The 17216-nt window shown below is 34.0% G+C and overlaps 1 protein-coding gene across 1 annotated transcript in view; it reads left to right on the top strand.

The window, feature by feature from the left end:
- The window catches only part of SPATA5 (spermatogenesis associated 5), a 323817-nt gene that overhangs the window by 54845 nt on the left and 251756 nt on the right, over positions 1 to 17216 (top strand). The window contains exon 11 of the mRNA XM_039241597.1: positions 9488 to 9697. Coding sequence (XP_039097528.1) covers positions 9488 to 9697 — 210 coding nt within the window. The remainder of the gene's footprint in view (positions 1 to 9487; positions 9698 to 17216) is intronic.

Here is a 17216-nt window from a genome sequence, read left to right as displayed (position 1 = left end):
ATTTTTTTCTGGACCTTTTATATTTCTTTTATGGTTGATTTAAAGTTCACTTGGGAAACTTGTGAATATATGCTTCTTTAGCCCCTGGGCTTGGGGTCCAGTTTGTAAAAGTACCTTTCTTTTTCTTTTGTTCTTATACTTTTTTTTCCCTCCTTTATCCATGTTCCTTTATCGTTTTCCAGGTCTGCTGTGCCAGAGTAAGAATGGCAAGGATTTTTCTAAGCAATTTCTTTACATATTCAAAACACTTTTTTCGGTTTGCAGTTAATTTATTTAAGGAATTTGGTAAATTAGAAAAAATATAAAATATTTTAATAGGATAGAAAGAATTTTCTAGGTGGAACTTTATATTGTTTTCATTTGTTTTTTTTTTCAATTATTGCTGCTGCTTTTTTTTTTTTTTTTTTTTTTTTGTTATTTGAAGTTTCCCTTCTTTTTATGTGTTTTTTTCCTGGACTTGGTATCTGGCAAAGTGGGTAGTATTTTAAAAGCTCATTTTGGAAATGTTTATCTATTTAAAAAATTTTTTTTAAATATTTATTTTTGAGAGCACACGAGGGAGAGAGAGAGCCTAAGAGAGTGAGAGTGCAAGAGCACACGAGTAGGGGAGGGGCAGAGAGAGAGGGAGACACAGAATCTGAAGCAGCCTCCCCACGTGGGGCTTGAGCCCATGAACTGTGAGATCTTGACCTGAGCCGAAGTTGGACGCTCAATCGACTTAGCCACTCAGACACCATGGTAATGATATTTTAGAAATTGAACTCAAATTTTAATGAAGCCATTCAACTGGTTATAAAATTTATACACTTTGAAATCTGGTTAAAACATTTGACTTTAAGTTGATCATATTTTCCATGATATCTGTAATTTTGTGGGATATCTGTGATTTTTTTTAACTTGAATAGTTTATTTTTTCTTTATCTTAATTTTTTTCCTTATTAATTAGGAGTTATAGGAGCATCTGACTCCCATAGGCTTTGTATGTTTCTGAGCGATCCTTAATGTGATTTACTGAAGAACAGCAAAATCACCTAGATTAGTGGCAGTTTGCAGTTAGTGGCAAAGTTTTAGCGTGCAGTTTCTTATATTCTTTTTAAAGTTCTCATCTACTTTTTAAAGTTCCCTGTACTCTTACCTGTGAAATTGTTAGATGTTTTCAACTAAGGTTGCTTATGCAACATGGGAGTGACAGGAAGAAGGGGAAAAAACGGAGTGGAGGAGAGAAAAAGAGAAGGAAAACATATTTAGAATACTCAGCCCCTCTTAGCACCCTGTACAGAATACTTGTCTGTATTTTTACTTACCTCACAGTTCATCTACTTTTCTTTACTTTTCAGAGTCTTCACTTAGTTGTCTTTTTTGTTGTTGTAGTTTTCCTGAAGTTTTTATTTTCATGGGCTTGGGAGAGAAAGACAGAAGAAGAAAAAAGAGAGAGAAAAACAGAGAGACTGTAGATGGTTTATGGCACTGTCGTACAACTGAAACTTTTACATGTTTTTTTATAAAAACCTTTATAGAATGTGATTTTAAAGCATAGGGGATAATATTTTTTCTCTTTTGCTGTATGAAGCTAATGGCTTTCACTTTTCTTTCACTTACATCTAAGAACTCATTTTGAATACTTACTGCTTCCTAATTTTGCTTTGCCTCCATTAAAGAAGCATCTGGAAGTGTATTGATAGTTCTTTTGAATCTTGGATATTGGGTTTTCTTAACTTTTTTCTTTCTACATTATTAGTTACTTTTAGTAATTTGGTATGTATATGATTTCTAAACAAAATAGCTGTATTTTACATATTTGAATTGTTCACAACATAATGTGTTACCCCACAGAGAATTTTGAACAGGTGCCAACCCATTTCTACTCCTGGCTTCTTGTCTTTCTGTTGGGACATGTTAGCAGGAAAGAGTAAAATGAAAAGTACTCTTTGTCACAATACTTTGTGTAAAAATAACACTTTCAAAGAATGCTTTGTACCTGGCAGTGTAAAACTTGATATGTACCAAACACGAACACCTTGCCTCACAGATATGTAAAGACACTGTCCCTTTGGGGCTACTGAATTCTGCTCTCATAGTATTTTCCCCAATATCTGCATTTCAGTTCATTAATTTTTACTTTGTCCTCTTGGAACTTGTCCATATGTTGTTTTTTTGTTTGTTTTTGTGTTTGGTTTTTCTCAAATGCAGTCATCAGGTCTTTTGCCTCCTGTGGGTATACAGTTTGAGGGGTGTTTAGGTTTTGGTTTTGGTTTGCATATTGTTGGGTGGATGCTTGTCCAGAAAGTAGTATAAGATGGTTTGTGGAGGACATTGCCCTGGGAAATTTATCTCACTGCTCTGTCTGTACTTGTTTGACAGCTGTTCCTTTGCTTCTAACTTTATTATTAATTCAAAAATTTATAAAGCCATATGTGAACAGCTGTTCACTGTTTTCATTAGGACTAAGTAAGAAAGGACCTAGCTATTATCAGGAGTGATTTAGGTTAGATTGTAGGAATAATTTTCTGGCAGTTATGATATAGTGTAACTTATTAAAAAGAGAGTTATAGAATTTTTTTTTTTTTTTACAGACCATAAAATAGTATTTGTTGATAGATGAGAGGAGTTGACAGATGAAATACTGTCTGAAGGTGGGATAGTGAACCAGCTAGTTTTTGAATTCCTGTTCTAGTTTTAGGATTTTATGATTTCGTGCTGGTATTTATTCTTTGACAGACTAACTTTTCCCATGACTTTCTGTGCTTTAAGATTCTTCTGTGCACTAGTAAGCTCTATTAAGCTGATTTATAGTCTTTTTTTAATTGATATCTTAGCTGCAGAAAGATTCATCATTTAGATGCTAAATTAAAATGCAAAACTTGTTTACCTTTAGTTTAAGAAATGTAATTATTAAACACGAAAGAAAAGAATAGAAAAGTTACGGTAATTGCTCATGAAACTATAAATGTAATTGCCTAATTGGCTTTTATCTTTTGTCACTAGTCCTTCAAAATATAACTGTTCATTGTAATCATCTTTGAGACATTAAAATAAACTAATACCTAGAATTTATTAAATAGTTACAGTATGCCATGCAAAGTGCAATTAATATAAACTATATTGTTTAATTCTCACAGTAAAACTAAGAGCTTAGGTATTATTATCCCCCATGTTTTAGATGAGAAAGTTTAAAGAGATCAAGTAAATTGCCCAAAGTCATATCATATAGTAACTGGAAGGTGTATAACATAAAAAAAAAAAAAAAGTATGAAGTTTAAAAGAAAAACCAGAGTATAAAATTGTGAATACATTAAGATCTCAGTGGAAACACACACACAGACACTCAAAAGCCTTGAAGATACCATTAACAATGGTTACTTTTAGGTGTTCGGAAAACAGATAATTTTTATATTGTCCTTCCTAATTTCTTACAGGCCGTGTCCATTAAAAGGATAGCTGATATATAATCATATGAGATGGGAATTGTTATTTTTTTTTAAAGAGTTATCCTTGATCTCTCTCATTCCCTCACGTCGTAATCAGTAAGTCCTACCAGCTCTACCTCTAAAATATATTCTCATACCTAAATTGGCCCTCCTTGCCATCTCACTGCTGTAATCCTGCTCCAAACCACCTTCTAACTGGGCTTCCATGCTCAATCTTGCTCCCCATCCACAAGTTCATTTCCCATGCAGTAACTGAAGTGATTTTATTTTAATTTTTAAAATTAATTTATTTAAGTTATTTACTTTGAGAGCTGGAGAAAGAGTGCATGTGTGCACACGTGCAAGTGGGAAAGGAGCAGAGAGAGAGAGAGGGAGAGAGCGCAATCCCAAACTGTCAGCATGGAGCCCAACATGGAGCTCAAACTCCCGAACTTGAGATTGTGGCCTGAGCCTGTGCTTATCTGATTGCGCCATCCAGGCACCCCTGGAGTAATTTTATTTTTAATCTCTTCCTTACATCAACCCTGAGAGCAGGGAGTTTGTAGACTAGCACCTGGTATAGGACTGAGTATAGAGTAGGCACTTAAGTCATTTTTTGAATGGATGCCAGTGGCATGGAAAGGTGGGCAGCCTCATGTTCCCAGCTCACCTTGCTCCAGTTGGTAAGGGACAGTAGGAAACTGCTTTCGACTTGGCTGTAGCTAGTTTTCTGTGTGTGATTGACCAGAGTAGTGGTGTTTTAAATCCATTTATTTTATTGCTTTTCTTTTTCATCCATTTGCTATTATTTTCACATTCTAACACCTTGACATAAGTCTTACATATATGCACAGTTTCCAAATGTCTGTCCTCACCATCTCACATATTTGAGAACTATAAAACTATTTTGCGTTTGTTTCAGTAGTCTTTGTATTACTTGCTGAGAAGGCAACTATTTTATGTCTTTTTTTTTAGGTTATTTATTATGAGCGGAGGACAGCAGAGAGAGAGAATCCCAAGCAGGCTCTGTGCTGTCAGCACAGAGCTTGATGTGGAGCTCAGTCTTATAAGTAGTGAGATCTTGACCTAACCGAAATCAGGAGTCAGATACTTAACTGACTGAGCCACACAGGCACCCCTCAGCTATTTTATGTATTTAGACAAAGACTGTATCTCTTAGGATACTTATTTCTCTTTCTAGAGTACAAAATTTTGAGGACATTTTTCTCACTCATCTTTGTGTCCTTACAGTTCCTAAAACAAGTTCAGCACATAGAGGACATTTCTTAGTTTATTGAATTTATTTCGCTCATATATTTCAGCCACAGTATAATAATTGGAAACTAATTCCTTAGTTTCCAAACATGTTCCTTTTTCTCTTTGAATATAACTTTCAGTTATTTAGTTGTTCAAGTTTCAATCATGGATGTTACCCTTGATTCCATTTTCTTTTTTACCACCCCTCTCCAAATGTGATTAGTTTTCAAGATGCCTTGTTTGCTTTATTCAATATAATTTACTATGGTTTAATAAAGATTTAATCTTTTTTCCCCCTCTGTTTAGACCCACTGCTACTACCTTAGTATAATCACCATCTCTTATCTGAATTACTATAGAAGCCCCTCCTCCACCCAACCCCTCCAAGTTCTAATCCCCCCTCTACCTTGTAACCACAGTTGTCCTCCAGAAATCTGATCATGTCATTTTCCTGATTAACTTGTTCTTCATATCTCTCAGAATAAGGTCTAAACTTCTTGATGCCTTTATAAGTCTTCAAGGTCTGATAGCTTCCTGTGTTGCTGACCTTAGTTTCTACTCCTTTTCTGGCTCTCTGAATTCTGGCCATACTGAATTACTTTTAGTTCCTATAATGTGTGATACTTTTTTCGGCCTCTCTCCTCTTATGGCACCTACTGTTATTTTCAGTTGGTTCAGCTGCCTAGCTCCTGTGTGTTCATCAGATCCCACCTCACATATCACTTCTAAAAGTTGTTTTTTTGTTTTTTGTGTTTTTTTTTTGAGCATGCATTTAAAGTTTGTGACGATAGCATATACCATGCTATATAGTAACTGCCTAATTATGGAAATAGGCCCTTTGAAGAAAGTTTTCCATCAGGTCAGAAGTTCTATATGGACAGGAACTGTTTTGTCCCCAGCAACCAACATATTGTGAAATAGGCATTTAGTCAGTATTTGTTAAATTAATTGATATTTCTGTAGATGACCTTGCCTCATGTTTTCCTGAGAGTCTACAGACCTTCTGATGTAACTCTCTCAACTTCCTGTTTTCCCACCAGTCTTAAAGTTTTATCTTTATCCTTTTACCCTCCTTTCCTACCACTGCTTGGCAAGATAATATACTTACCTAAAATATAAAGTGGGAAATATAAATGTAGTAGGGGTAGAGAAGTATTATCTGTCAGAAAGTTTAGTGGTGAAAAAGGTGATAGAACATTAGTTAGAAACTATTCAAATTGTTTTGAAGGATAGGAAGAAACGGAATATTTGTAGGCTGAGGAAAGAATATAGTGAAGAATACAATCAAGGCAGGAGTAGAGAAAGGAGAGCTGATGATGCAAGTGCTCTATCTCTGAAGGGAGGTAAGGACAGGATTGTTTCAGTTTTCTTCTGCTTTTTACAGCCCCAGGGCAATGGACCAACTCCTCAGTATGGTCTACTAGGTCCATGCAGTGGCATCAGTGTTTTGGCCTCTTCCATGCCAGGGAACACTCAATTTTCTGGTAAAAGCACCTTAATTTCTCTTGAGGGACAAACCTCCAACTCCTGGTCCAGCTGGCACTGTTTGCTAGTATCCCTGGTCCTTAAATAAAGAGATTATCTTTTACCACATGGATTTCTTTGTGTTTGTATTGGTAATCTCCATGTGTGGTTCATGGAAGTACTTAGTATCTGATATTAAGTTCTTTTAAAAAACTCTTTTCAAGACTCTTTAAAAACCAAACAAACACAAATGTATTGAAAACCAAATTTTATCATACTGAAGGTTATGAGGTCGTATTGCCAGGTTATTTAGTTTCATACAAATCTGTGAAAAATGTCTTCCCTAGGCATTTACAGGCATATGATGGATTTTTTTTTCTAATGTCATTGATTAGGAAAGATGAAGTTCTGCATTAACCTTTAAGAAAATTTTATCTGTGTATCTGTACTTGTTGAAATTAGCTTAAGTCACTATTCTGTTGTAATGCTACATTACTCTAAGTAAAACTCAAACATGCCCCAAGACGTGGAAACATCTGCTTCTCGTGGAACACATTCACAGTGAGCTCTTCTCATTGTATAGTTCTAATAAATACATAGTAACAATTGAATGGGCATCACATAGGATCATAACAATAATACACTGTCATTTTAATTTTTACTAGATTAAGGAGTTGCTTCTCTTTTACATTTCTGTCAGTTATTACAAATATAGCTTTTATGCATTATATATAACATACATGTATACTATCAATATGTGCATGCATATGTGTGTTTGTGTTGTGTATGTGTTATGTATATTCCACACTAAAAGGCATAAAAACAAAAACTGATCTAATTAAACCACTCAATTTAGTAACCTTGTTGCTAAATCTACTGACCACTGCTTCTTTAATACTATCTACTTTCTGATCTATTTAGTTTTTGATGGTTGTTGACTACCTTCCTTAAACCTCTCTTCCCATAATGTTTAATTCTACACCTCAGGGTGTGATAACTCTGGTGCACTTATTCCTAGGCTGGCCTGGTTTTAACAATAACAATTACTTTCTGCTGTAAACAGTCACTTTGATCATTGATGATAGCTGGATGTTTTTAGGGCCATAAATTTAGGTGCATTGATCTCAAGTTTAATTTTAATTTTATTAATTGGTGAAATCAGAAAGAAAAAAAGCAAAATAAAACCAAAGGCTGCTGATACTTCAGGGAAACTATTGCGTGTATCACTCATGCCACTAAAATGGATAACGTGGTAGAGATAGCAAACTGACATACGGATCAAGAGACCTAAAAGTGTTCATGCCTTTTAATCCAGTAATCTTACTTTTTAAAATTAATCCCAAGAAATAAATTTAGAAAAGAATACTTAAATCTGATATGAGAATTATGGTTCATAATATAGCATTCTCCTAGTTCTGTGGACAAAAATAAAAAACAAAACCAAAGTCCCCTTCCTCCCAAATCCATGCAAGTTCATAAAGAAAAAGTAACCTTTTCCTGATATTAACAAACAAAACCTTTCTCTTTTTTGGATTCATTTTCTGACTTTTTCTTGTTTCTTTTCCTCTTGCCTCATAAGTGTAGGTGATGCCAAGCAATCTGCCTCTCATGCACATCTCCTCATGGTTGGCAATTTTAATTGATCTGATGGTTTCTGTTGTTTGTATGCAGATTTCTCTGAAATCTAAAATTCCAGTCCTAACCTCTTTCCAGAGCTCCATTTGATATGCTTACATTCCATCTACTCCCTTTTTGTTTCTTGAATAGCCTGTCCTTTGTTTCAATTCTTTATAATATCTAGAAATAAAAAAATATATTTTCCCTCCTAAAAAATTCTTTTTCATTTGTATTCTGTTAACTCATCTTGAAATGTTTAGGTTTAAATGATCCCTTTTTCTTACTCTACCCTCAATATCATTGGCTGTGGACCTTCAGTATCACTCTGGTATGTCTTTATCCTCTGCATGTGGATATCCTAGTTTAAAATTGTTTTCTTTGTTAAGAATATTTATGATAGGTCTTTAATTGTTCTCCCTTCATTCTCTCACCTCTCTGCATGAATGTTGTCAGAGGAGTCTTCCTGAAGCACAGATTAGACCGTATCACTTTCCAGATTAAAATCTTCAAAGACTTCTTATGAAGAAAGAGATTCTTGAACTCCATCATCTAGTCTTCTGGGTCCCTCACTATTTGGTTTCAGCTTACTTTCCGTTTTTTATTTTGCCCCCTCAAATCGTTTTTCTCCTATTCGTTCATACTTTCATCTGAGCCTTTCGTAATTTTTGGCCTCTACCTGACCATTTCGCTGTTTTTACATTTCCAGATTTCATCCGAGCTTTAGAAGTTGGCTTTCAGATTTGCCTTCCAGCTGGAAGTAATCTTTTCTTCCTGGGAACTCCCAAAAGCTTTGTTAATTGTGCTTAGCATCCTTTCCATTGTACTATGATTATTTATGTACACGTTACTAGTAGTTTTTAAGTTCTTTAAAGTTTGTATTCATGTCTTATTCTTCTGTTTTCTATGTATATTATCTGATTTGTGGTTCTTAATGGATATTTTTAAAGTAAATAATATGTAAAGAATTGTCTTATTTTGGTGAGGGTGTTCCTTTGTTGAGAAAAAGGAACAAAACTTTGAGGATGCTTCATTAATAAATCAAAGACAGAAAAAACCATATGTTCCATAAGGACTTACAGAAATATTTTTGGAGGTAATACATAAATAAATTTGCTAAAAGGATACACAGATGAGACCTTGGATCACTAATTCATACCATTTTTAGACAGATGAAACCTAAATTTTTAAAAAATTTTAAATAGGTTGCAGAAACTAGCAAAGTCTTTGGTTTGTTTTTGTTTGTTTTAGTTTATTTATTTATTCAGAGAGAACCAGAGTAAGCAGGGGAGGAGCAAAGGTAGAGGGGGAGAGAGGATCCAAAGTGGGCTCTGTGCTGACAGCAGCAAGCCTGGTGTAGGGCTCAGACTCACAAACTGGGAGATCATGATCTGAGCTGAAACCAAGAGTCAGATACTTAACCAACTGAGCCACCCAGGTGCCCTAAACTTAATTTCTCAAGCCATCTATATAGAAGATAGACTTAACAGTATGTTAGTCATTTAAACAATTATTTATACAAGCAGAAACATTTTTCTTTAGTATTTTTGTAACATACAGCTCACATTTTATATACTCTAATTTACTTCTTGATAGAATTTTTAAAGGATCTTCTTTCTAGATTAAGTGGATCTGTTCCCACCTTGTACTTTTTATTGATCTATCTATCTATCTATATTGATATATATATTGTTTTGTCCTCTGTATTCACAAAACTTACATTTAGAAAATGCTCTGTTTTGCAGGTATCCTGGTCAGATATAGGAGGACTGGAAAATATCAAACTGAAATTGAAACAGGCTGTAGAATGGCCTTTGAAACATCCAGAGTCTTTCATTCGAATGGGTATTCAGCCACCTAAAGGAGTTCTTCTGTATGGGCCACCTGGATGCTCTAAAACAATGATTGCAAAGGCTTTAGCAAATGAGAGTGGTCTGAATTTCCTGGCTATAAAGGTAAGGGGTTAAATTTTTAAATTGCTACTTTCTTTTCCAGCCCTACTAACACCAGTCCTCTGATTCTTGTCCTTAGAAAAATATGAAAAGACATCTTAAGGAGTAGTTGATTTTTTTTTTAAGTTGATGGTAATATAGGGAGATGAGCTCTAACTAAATTAGTACATGTAATCAGCAAAACATAGTGGACAATAGAAGGCTACTTTATTTAGTTTTGTATTCTCAGTATCTCTTATATCTATGTGTAATAGAAACCAGTCTTGTTTAAGTTCTACATTTTTAAATTGTGTTAATTTCTTTTGCTTAACCAGGACTTAATTATAAATATGGCTATGAATTTAATATTTGCATATGTAGAATTTTCAAAGAATTCAGATACTTTATATGGTAAAACTAAATTCCTTAAAAACGCTTTTCCAGTCAGGAAATATCTGTACAACATTTATTTTATGACACACACACACATTATTTGTTCATTGCTCTACCCTTGTACTTGGGATAGATAATTTTACTTGACATGTAGTTTTACGTTTACTTTAGGGCCAGATATTAATTTTTTAAATTAACTTTTATGTAATATCATATATCCAGTTAGGAAATATACATATATAAAACCCTAAATCCTTTAGTAGAATGGACTTTATCACAAAAATATGTACTTCATTCTGTTAAATATCAAATTCATTTCATAAGAAGCACATGATAAAAGGCTTTGTTTTGATAGTACCAGGGAATATTTTTCATAACAAAATATTTTTCCTATCTTAGAACATTAAACTCCTTGGCAGTTTCAGAACATAAAATTTATTTCAGAATAGAGTCAATTTCTTCCTTAAAATTTTTTTGGAATAATGTTTAGATATGTTTAGCTTATTTGTTTTTTAAGAATCTGTATAATCACTAGTATTTGCACATTTTTGATTGTCATTTTTTGTGGAAGATACTGGATACTGAAGATATGGGGAGGGAAGATTTTCACTCTGATCAGTTATGCTGAATTACAACTACAGTTTTAAAGTTTGCAGGTTTGAATGTTGGAATAATGAATGATTTTGAAATTTCAGAGACGTCTTGATTTCTCTTTGGTCCCTGTCCTCTTATCTCATGGCAATGAACACGGCCATTTTTCTGGCATTTCCTACTTGTTTTCCTGTCATCTCCATTTTTCTGTGCCTACCTTGTTATTCCATAGTTGTATATTTATAATCTTTGATTTTTTTCTGTCTATTGGATATCTGAACTTATTTAATGAGGCCTTTAGACAGTTTTATCTTTTTATCACTGTGAGAAAATGATAAAAAGATTCTTTGAAAGGTTTATCTTGGACACTGTTCATGTAAAATAACCAGGAATATGTTAATTGAGTTTTTTCATTAAACTCATGTTCATTTTTTTCTTTAGGTCAGACACAAAAAAGATAAGTGATGTTAAGAAGTTTTCTTATTCACCTGGGTTCATACTTGCTTAGAGATTATTATATATCCTACTTACTAATTCTTATTTAACTTTTTTTTAGAAAGAGTGTGTACATGAGTGAGGGAGGGTCAGAGTGAGAGGGAGTGAGAAAATCTTAAGCAGGCTCCATGCCCAGTTGGAGATCAGGACCTGAGCCAGAATCAAGAGTCAGACACTCAGCTGACTGAACCACCCAGGTGCCCCTACCATGGATTTGTATTCAATATACAGTTTAGTATAATTTGCCAGTATTATTCAGTTTTTGAATCTGGGTGGAGAATATATTTAAGGAACAATGAATGCTCATTTTACTGTTTCTTAGTTTTCTTACATGTTTAAAAATTTCCAAAAGAAAAAGTTGGGCACATGAAAAAATTGTTTTTCTTCATATTTTCTTTGGTCTTTTCATTTTGATCTGATTATTGCTTGTGAGAAGAGTTTAAAGGAGCTATATCATACAGCGTATGTATGCAGAAATAAATTCAAAGAAGTTGGGAATTTATATTCTTAATAGTTTCACTTTTCTATGAAGAAAGTTGGCTTTTGGTGGCAACATATATGTTTCTTTTCCAAGGGATTTAAGTGTTAAAATTAAATTTGAGCTTTTGAAATAACAAGTCTTACACATTTTGAAAATGATCAGAAAAATGTAGATAGACAAATTTTGTAGCCAATTGGAAAATACAGGTATCATGGGGCGCCTGGGTGGCTCAGTCGGTTAAGCGTCCGACTTTCGCTTAGGTCATGATCTCTCTGTTCGTGGGTTCGAGCCCCGCTTCGTGCTTTGTGCTGACTGCCTGCTCTGAGTCTGGAGCCTGTTTCAGTCTGTGACTCCCTCTCTCTCTCTCTGACCCTCCCCTGCTCACGCTGTCTCTCTCTCTCTCCTAGAAATAAATAAAAAAAAAAATATTTAAAAAAAAAAAAGAAAATACAGGTATCTTACATGCATTGAAGGAGAAACTCCCTAACATTTTTAAAAATAATTTAGCATTAATTCCCAAAGTAAAGAATTTAAAGACTTTAAACATTTCTTTCTCTGAGTTTATGAAAGAACCCGTTAGCTTCCCCAAATATCTTTTCTAAACAGTGATTAAAGATGTAAACTCTACTCTAAGTTAAGACTTCACCTTGGCTTGTGTAGACTCTTAATATCTTTGGGCATTTATATGTGTTCCTGTGTAGACTGTACTACCTGGTATGTGCTTAAATTTAGTTTGTCATCTGGGTCAATTATATCAAAATATTTTCCAGTTGAAATTTCCTCTCTGCTTCTCTTTTGGTTTTGTCTGGAGTGCTGTAATAGATTAATTACCCTTGTGTAGTTGGGCTGCTTTACTTTATGAAGAACTTTTACTGATTTTGGAAGAAGAGTGGTAGGGCCTCTGACAGGAATTTTCAGCAAGTTCTTTATTAGCTGTTATTGGTGTATATAAGAATATAATGAGCTCACGGTAGGCTTGACTTTTTGGGGGAAATTTTCTTCTTATACTTGTCCCAGGGAAGAATTGTACAAAATACATCTCATTTTCAGGAAACTCTGTAATTTATTCAAAGCATTCACAATTCAAAGTACTTAACTATTCTTTATATAACTTAATCCCCTACTATTCTGTTATCAAAGGTACAAAATAATCAATTTGGTAAGTTCCAAGTTTATCTTTCAGCTTTTGTTTTTAAATTATGTGGGCCAGTTTATAAATCGTAGAGCTTCCATTCTGCAGATACTGTGTGGAAGACTGTATAGATACACCTCTTTTATACTGAATGCTTTAAGATTAGTTTCTAGGATTACAAATAAGTGTAATATTGTTTAAGAAAGTAAAATGACTTTTCCAAGGTCAGAGTTGTAGTGATGATACTGAAATTTGATATCAGGACTTTCTTACTACAGAGTCTAAACTCTGAACCACTGTATTATACAACTTTCCATTTTCTTTCTTTTTTTTTTTAACTTAGTGTCAAGTGGTTTTTTTCATTAATTACATCATGTTACTGGCAAAGGTAGTTCAGGCAGTTTCTATAGGGTAGATTTATAGAAGTGTAAAGATGTTTCTGGGACACAGTCCAAAAAAATTTGTTCCTGCATGACGAAGAAAACTGAGAAAGATAACATGGCTTTGGAATAGAAGTTGGTTAAATTAATAAGAAAGAGTAATCACTGCCAGAAAAACAGGAACCTGATGAATAAAATAGACGTCGATAGAGCACATGACTCTTAATTTTAGGATTGTGGGTTTGAGCCCCACTCTGGGCGTGGAGCCTATTTAAAAAAATAAAAAATAAAAAGTATATGGAAGAGACTAGTGGTTGAATAATGTGGTGTTTGAAATTTACATATTACTTTATAATTTGTGCTCTTGAAATTGTGTTACAATGAAAAAGAGCACTAAGCTAGGACTCAAGTTAGCTTTGGTTTGATTCCTAACCCTTGCACTTTTTAGTTCTGTAGCTTTAAATAAGTTCATTCTTGGTTGTTTGTTTTATCTGTATAGGCTCATTGAGAGGATTAGTATATTAAGAAGTAAGTGAAAAAGTTTTGGTAGGGCTTAGCTATTCAATTTCTTATGTGCAGGCTGCAGATAGTTATGATTTCCTGTCAAAGAGTACAGTATACAAAGGGGGTAGGAGAAGAGCTACTTGATAGTGGAGAAACCTGACAAACACTACCTCAGCCAGGTGATCAAGGTTAACATCTTCAGTGATTAGTCATGTTGATAGTGTATACTCTTGTGTGATGTGGCAAGAATGGCACTTTATTTCTGTGATCTTTCTCCCAAACACTCATAATCTATGACTCAGTAAAACAGGCAAAACCAAATTGAAAGATCTTCAAAAAATATCTGACCAGTACTCCTGAAACTGTCAAGGCCAACAAAAATAAGGAAAGTCTGAGAAACTCACAGCAAAGAGGAACCCAAGGAGACATGATAGCTAAATATAATGTAATGGTGGTTTTCTAGATGAGATCCTAGAGTAGAAAAAGGACATTAGATAAAAACTAAGGAAATCTGAATAAACTATGGACTTTAATGAACCATTATTGATGTATTAATTGCTTATAACAAATGTACTATACTAATATATGGTATTAATAATAGGGGAAATTAAGTGTGCAGCGGGGGATTCGGAGTGGTATATATAGGAACTCAGTACTATCGTAATTCTTCTGTAAATCCTAAATTTTACCAGAAAAGGGCTATTAATTAAATAAAGAGTTTTATGGTCAGTATCACAGATCCAGACATATTATAGACATTTAATGAATATAACTGAAGTTAAAAAGACTGGCTTATAGTTCTGTAATACATTGTACAGAAAGAGTGGAATGTATGGAAGGAGAAAAATCGTGGGGGAGATTGCTAGTTTCTAGGGTAAGGACTTTGAGGAGACCTTGTTTCCTATTCATCATCCCCCTGTTCATCGTGATAATGGAAAGTTCCTGGGAAAATAAAGCCCTGAGAGGAAATTGGCTGGGGAATTTGGGTTTGGGGCTTCCATGAGCTTGCCTGTTTCACTGTAGTTCTCAGTTGAAGTCTATAAAGGAGTGTGTTGGTTATGGCCCCAGATCCAGACCCTAACATTATAAAGAATATTTTCTTTGAGTGTTTGGGTTATTTTTTCTTTCACCTTAGATATAGCTTCTAACTTAGAGTCTCACCAGGAGTCATGTCCATATTCATGCCTTTTGTGGACCCTAACTCTTTATTCTCCTTCTGTAAGTTTATTTGGGCTCATCTAGAGTCTGATACCTTTTGAGATTCTGTTTAATTTCCTTTAGGTTTTTTTTTTTTTTAACTTTAAGAATTCCCTCTACTTTTCTCCAAATTGTTTTATATGCCCTCTATGCTTACATTGGCAGTTATTTGCATCATTATTAAATAAAGATATATACTTAGTTTTTCATCACTGTTTGAATGGCTTCTAGAGAATAATTAATAGTTATCCAGTATTAGGACAAAGAGAATAATGTGCTATTGTCAGTAACACAATATTATGCAGAAGTTAGATTGGATTTACTTAAATCTAGCATTATTTGTACACTATATAAGCTGATATGTTAAAGTTGAAGCATCATATGGTAAAACTGCATCTAAATAAATTTTGGGCTTGTATCAGTAAACCTGCTATGTACAAAAGGTGTCTTGACATGAAAATATTGTATAACATTTGGCTAAAAGCCAAAAATTACAATAATGTGAACTATAATAACAAAACTTTTAGCATTCTGAATCTTAAGAAGACTTAGACTTAAAAAGAGAAGAATGCTCTCAGACTTCTAAGATGTTTACTTAATAATAGAAAATTTTATTGGGTTGGTTTAATTTTTTATTCATGGATTCCAACTGAGAGGGATTAGTTGTTTTTTCCTTCTTTTAATTCTCTTTTGAATGAAATGTAATTGAAGTTGAAATATTTTAATTTCATGTTTATAATGTTTTAAAAATTATTTGTAAATGTTTTACACAGTTGTGTAATTCAGATTTTTAAGCTACTTTTGTGTGTTCTGTGTTTCTATACATGGTAAACAAAGATGCAGTAGATGGTCTCCTTGCTGTCTATCAATTCATAATTTAGTAAGAGAGACATCTGACTAGACAATATAATGAAATGAGTAATATTTAGAATCTTGATGATTAATTATGAGAGAAATGAGAAAGAAAGAGAGGAGTCAAAGGTAATTAAAATTTTTACTTTTAGTGACTAGCAGATCGAAATATTCTAGCTTGGAAAAGTTAGCCCATGAGGAAGAGAAGCAGATTAGAGGTGGGAGAGCAGAGACCAGAACGGGAGTTAACGTAGGGAGTTGGAAAGGCCGTTAGAACAGTATGGCACATATGTCCAAAAGGCCATTGTAAGTATGCGTTTGTAGCTCAAGAGAAAGGTCATTTTTAGAGATGAAAGCCTGGAAGGTGAGACCCAGTGTTTGCAATTCTGCATTTAGCAAAGGAGATGGAGAATGACTGGAGTGGTCAGCAGTCATCCAGAGGGTTTTTGTGGGCATGTGTACGTTCACACTTTACAGCTGGATGCATTGTAGTCAGCATGGTGGTGCTGTGCAAATTCTGCTGTGTGTCATTTTTGTTTCCTGAATGAATAAATTGTGGGGAGGGTTTGTGTTGTACTTTTTTGAGAGGAACAGCTTGAATTCTGTTCCCTTGTCTGCTAGCCCCTCTCCCTTTTTAGGGGTTTTATTTGCCCAAGGCATTTCTTGCATAGTACCTGATGCCTGTTTTCAAACCCTTTGAAGTGCTTTCCCGAAATGGCCTTCTGTATGTGCTGATGCTGTACTTTTTATTAATTTTCAAGATCCATTACTCATATTACATATATGTAATTCTATCACACGTGAGTTTGGGTTTTTATGAGCATATTCCATAACATTTAACCATAGTTAACACTTAAGGTTAACTTGCCTTCCCTAGACATTTTAGAACTTATAAAAGCTTAGTTTGAATTGTAATAGCCAAAAGCAACAGGCAGGTGTCAGACACATTTAAAAAGCCTTTGGGAAGACTAGAAAAAAACCCAGTACTGATTAAAGGGGCAAAATTGCAAGAGCATGAGGTATAAATGTTATATTCGAGTTTGTGACTTGATATGGTATAAAATCATGCAATAGTAAAAGATAAGTCAGATTTAGTTTTAGGATTAATAGCATAGCTGGACAAATATCTTTACATGTATTTATGTTATATTAGTTTAGTAAACTTGAATGCTTGAAATCTTAATCATGGAAACATGAAAACACTACTCCAAAATAAGCCTATTTATGGTACTTTTTAAATTTTTGGTAGTTTTTCTTGATCACCCTATGAGTGAAGCAAATTGTCTAGGCAGGTGAAATCTGGCCTCACTGACATACCACAGTTATTTGGTAAATAAAACTGGAAAAGAAATTACCTTATCTAGTCGCATCAACCCTATCTATTCTATGGATTTATGTATTACTTTTTTAAAGAGTTACAAAAACGTATGAGCAAATGTGGGACTCATAGGCCATGCTATACATACCTAACCCTCCTTATATGTTGATGTAAATGTTCTCTTGTTTATAATGGTTATC

The sequence above is a fragment of the Hyaena hyaena genome, unplaced genomic scaffold (assembly GCF_003009895.1).
Source record: "Hyaena hyaena isolate Hyena2069 unplaced genomic scaffold, ASM300989v1 scaffold_198, whole genome shotgun sequence".
NCBI lineage: Eukaryota > Metazoa > Chordata > Mammalia > Carnivora > Hyaenidae > Hyaena > Hyaena hyaena.
The sequence above is the reverse complement of the archived record's forward strand: the minus strand, read 5'-3'. Positions and strand labels throughout refer to the sequence as shown.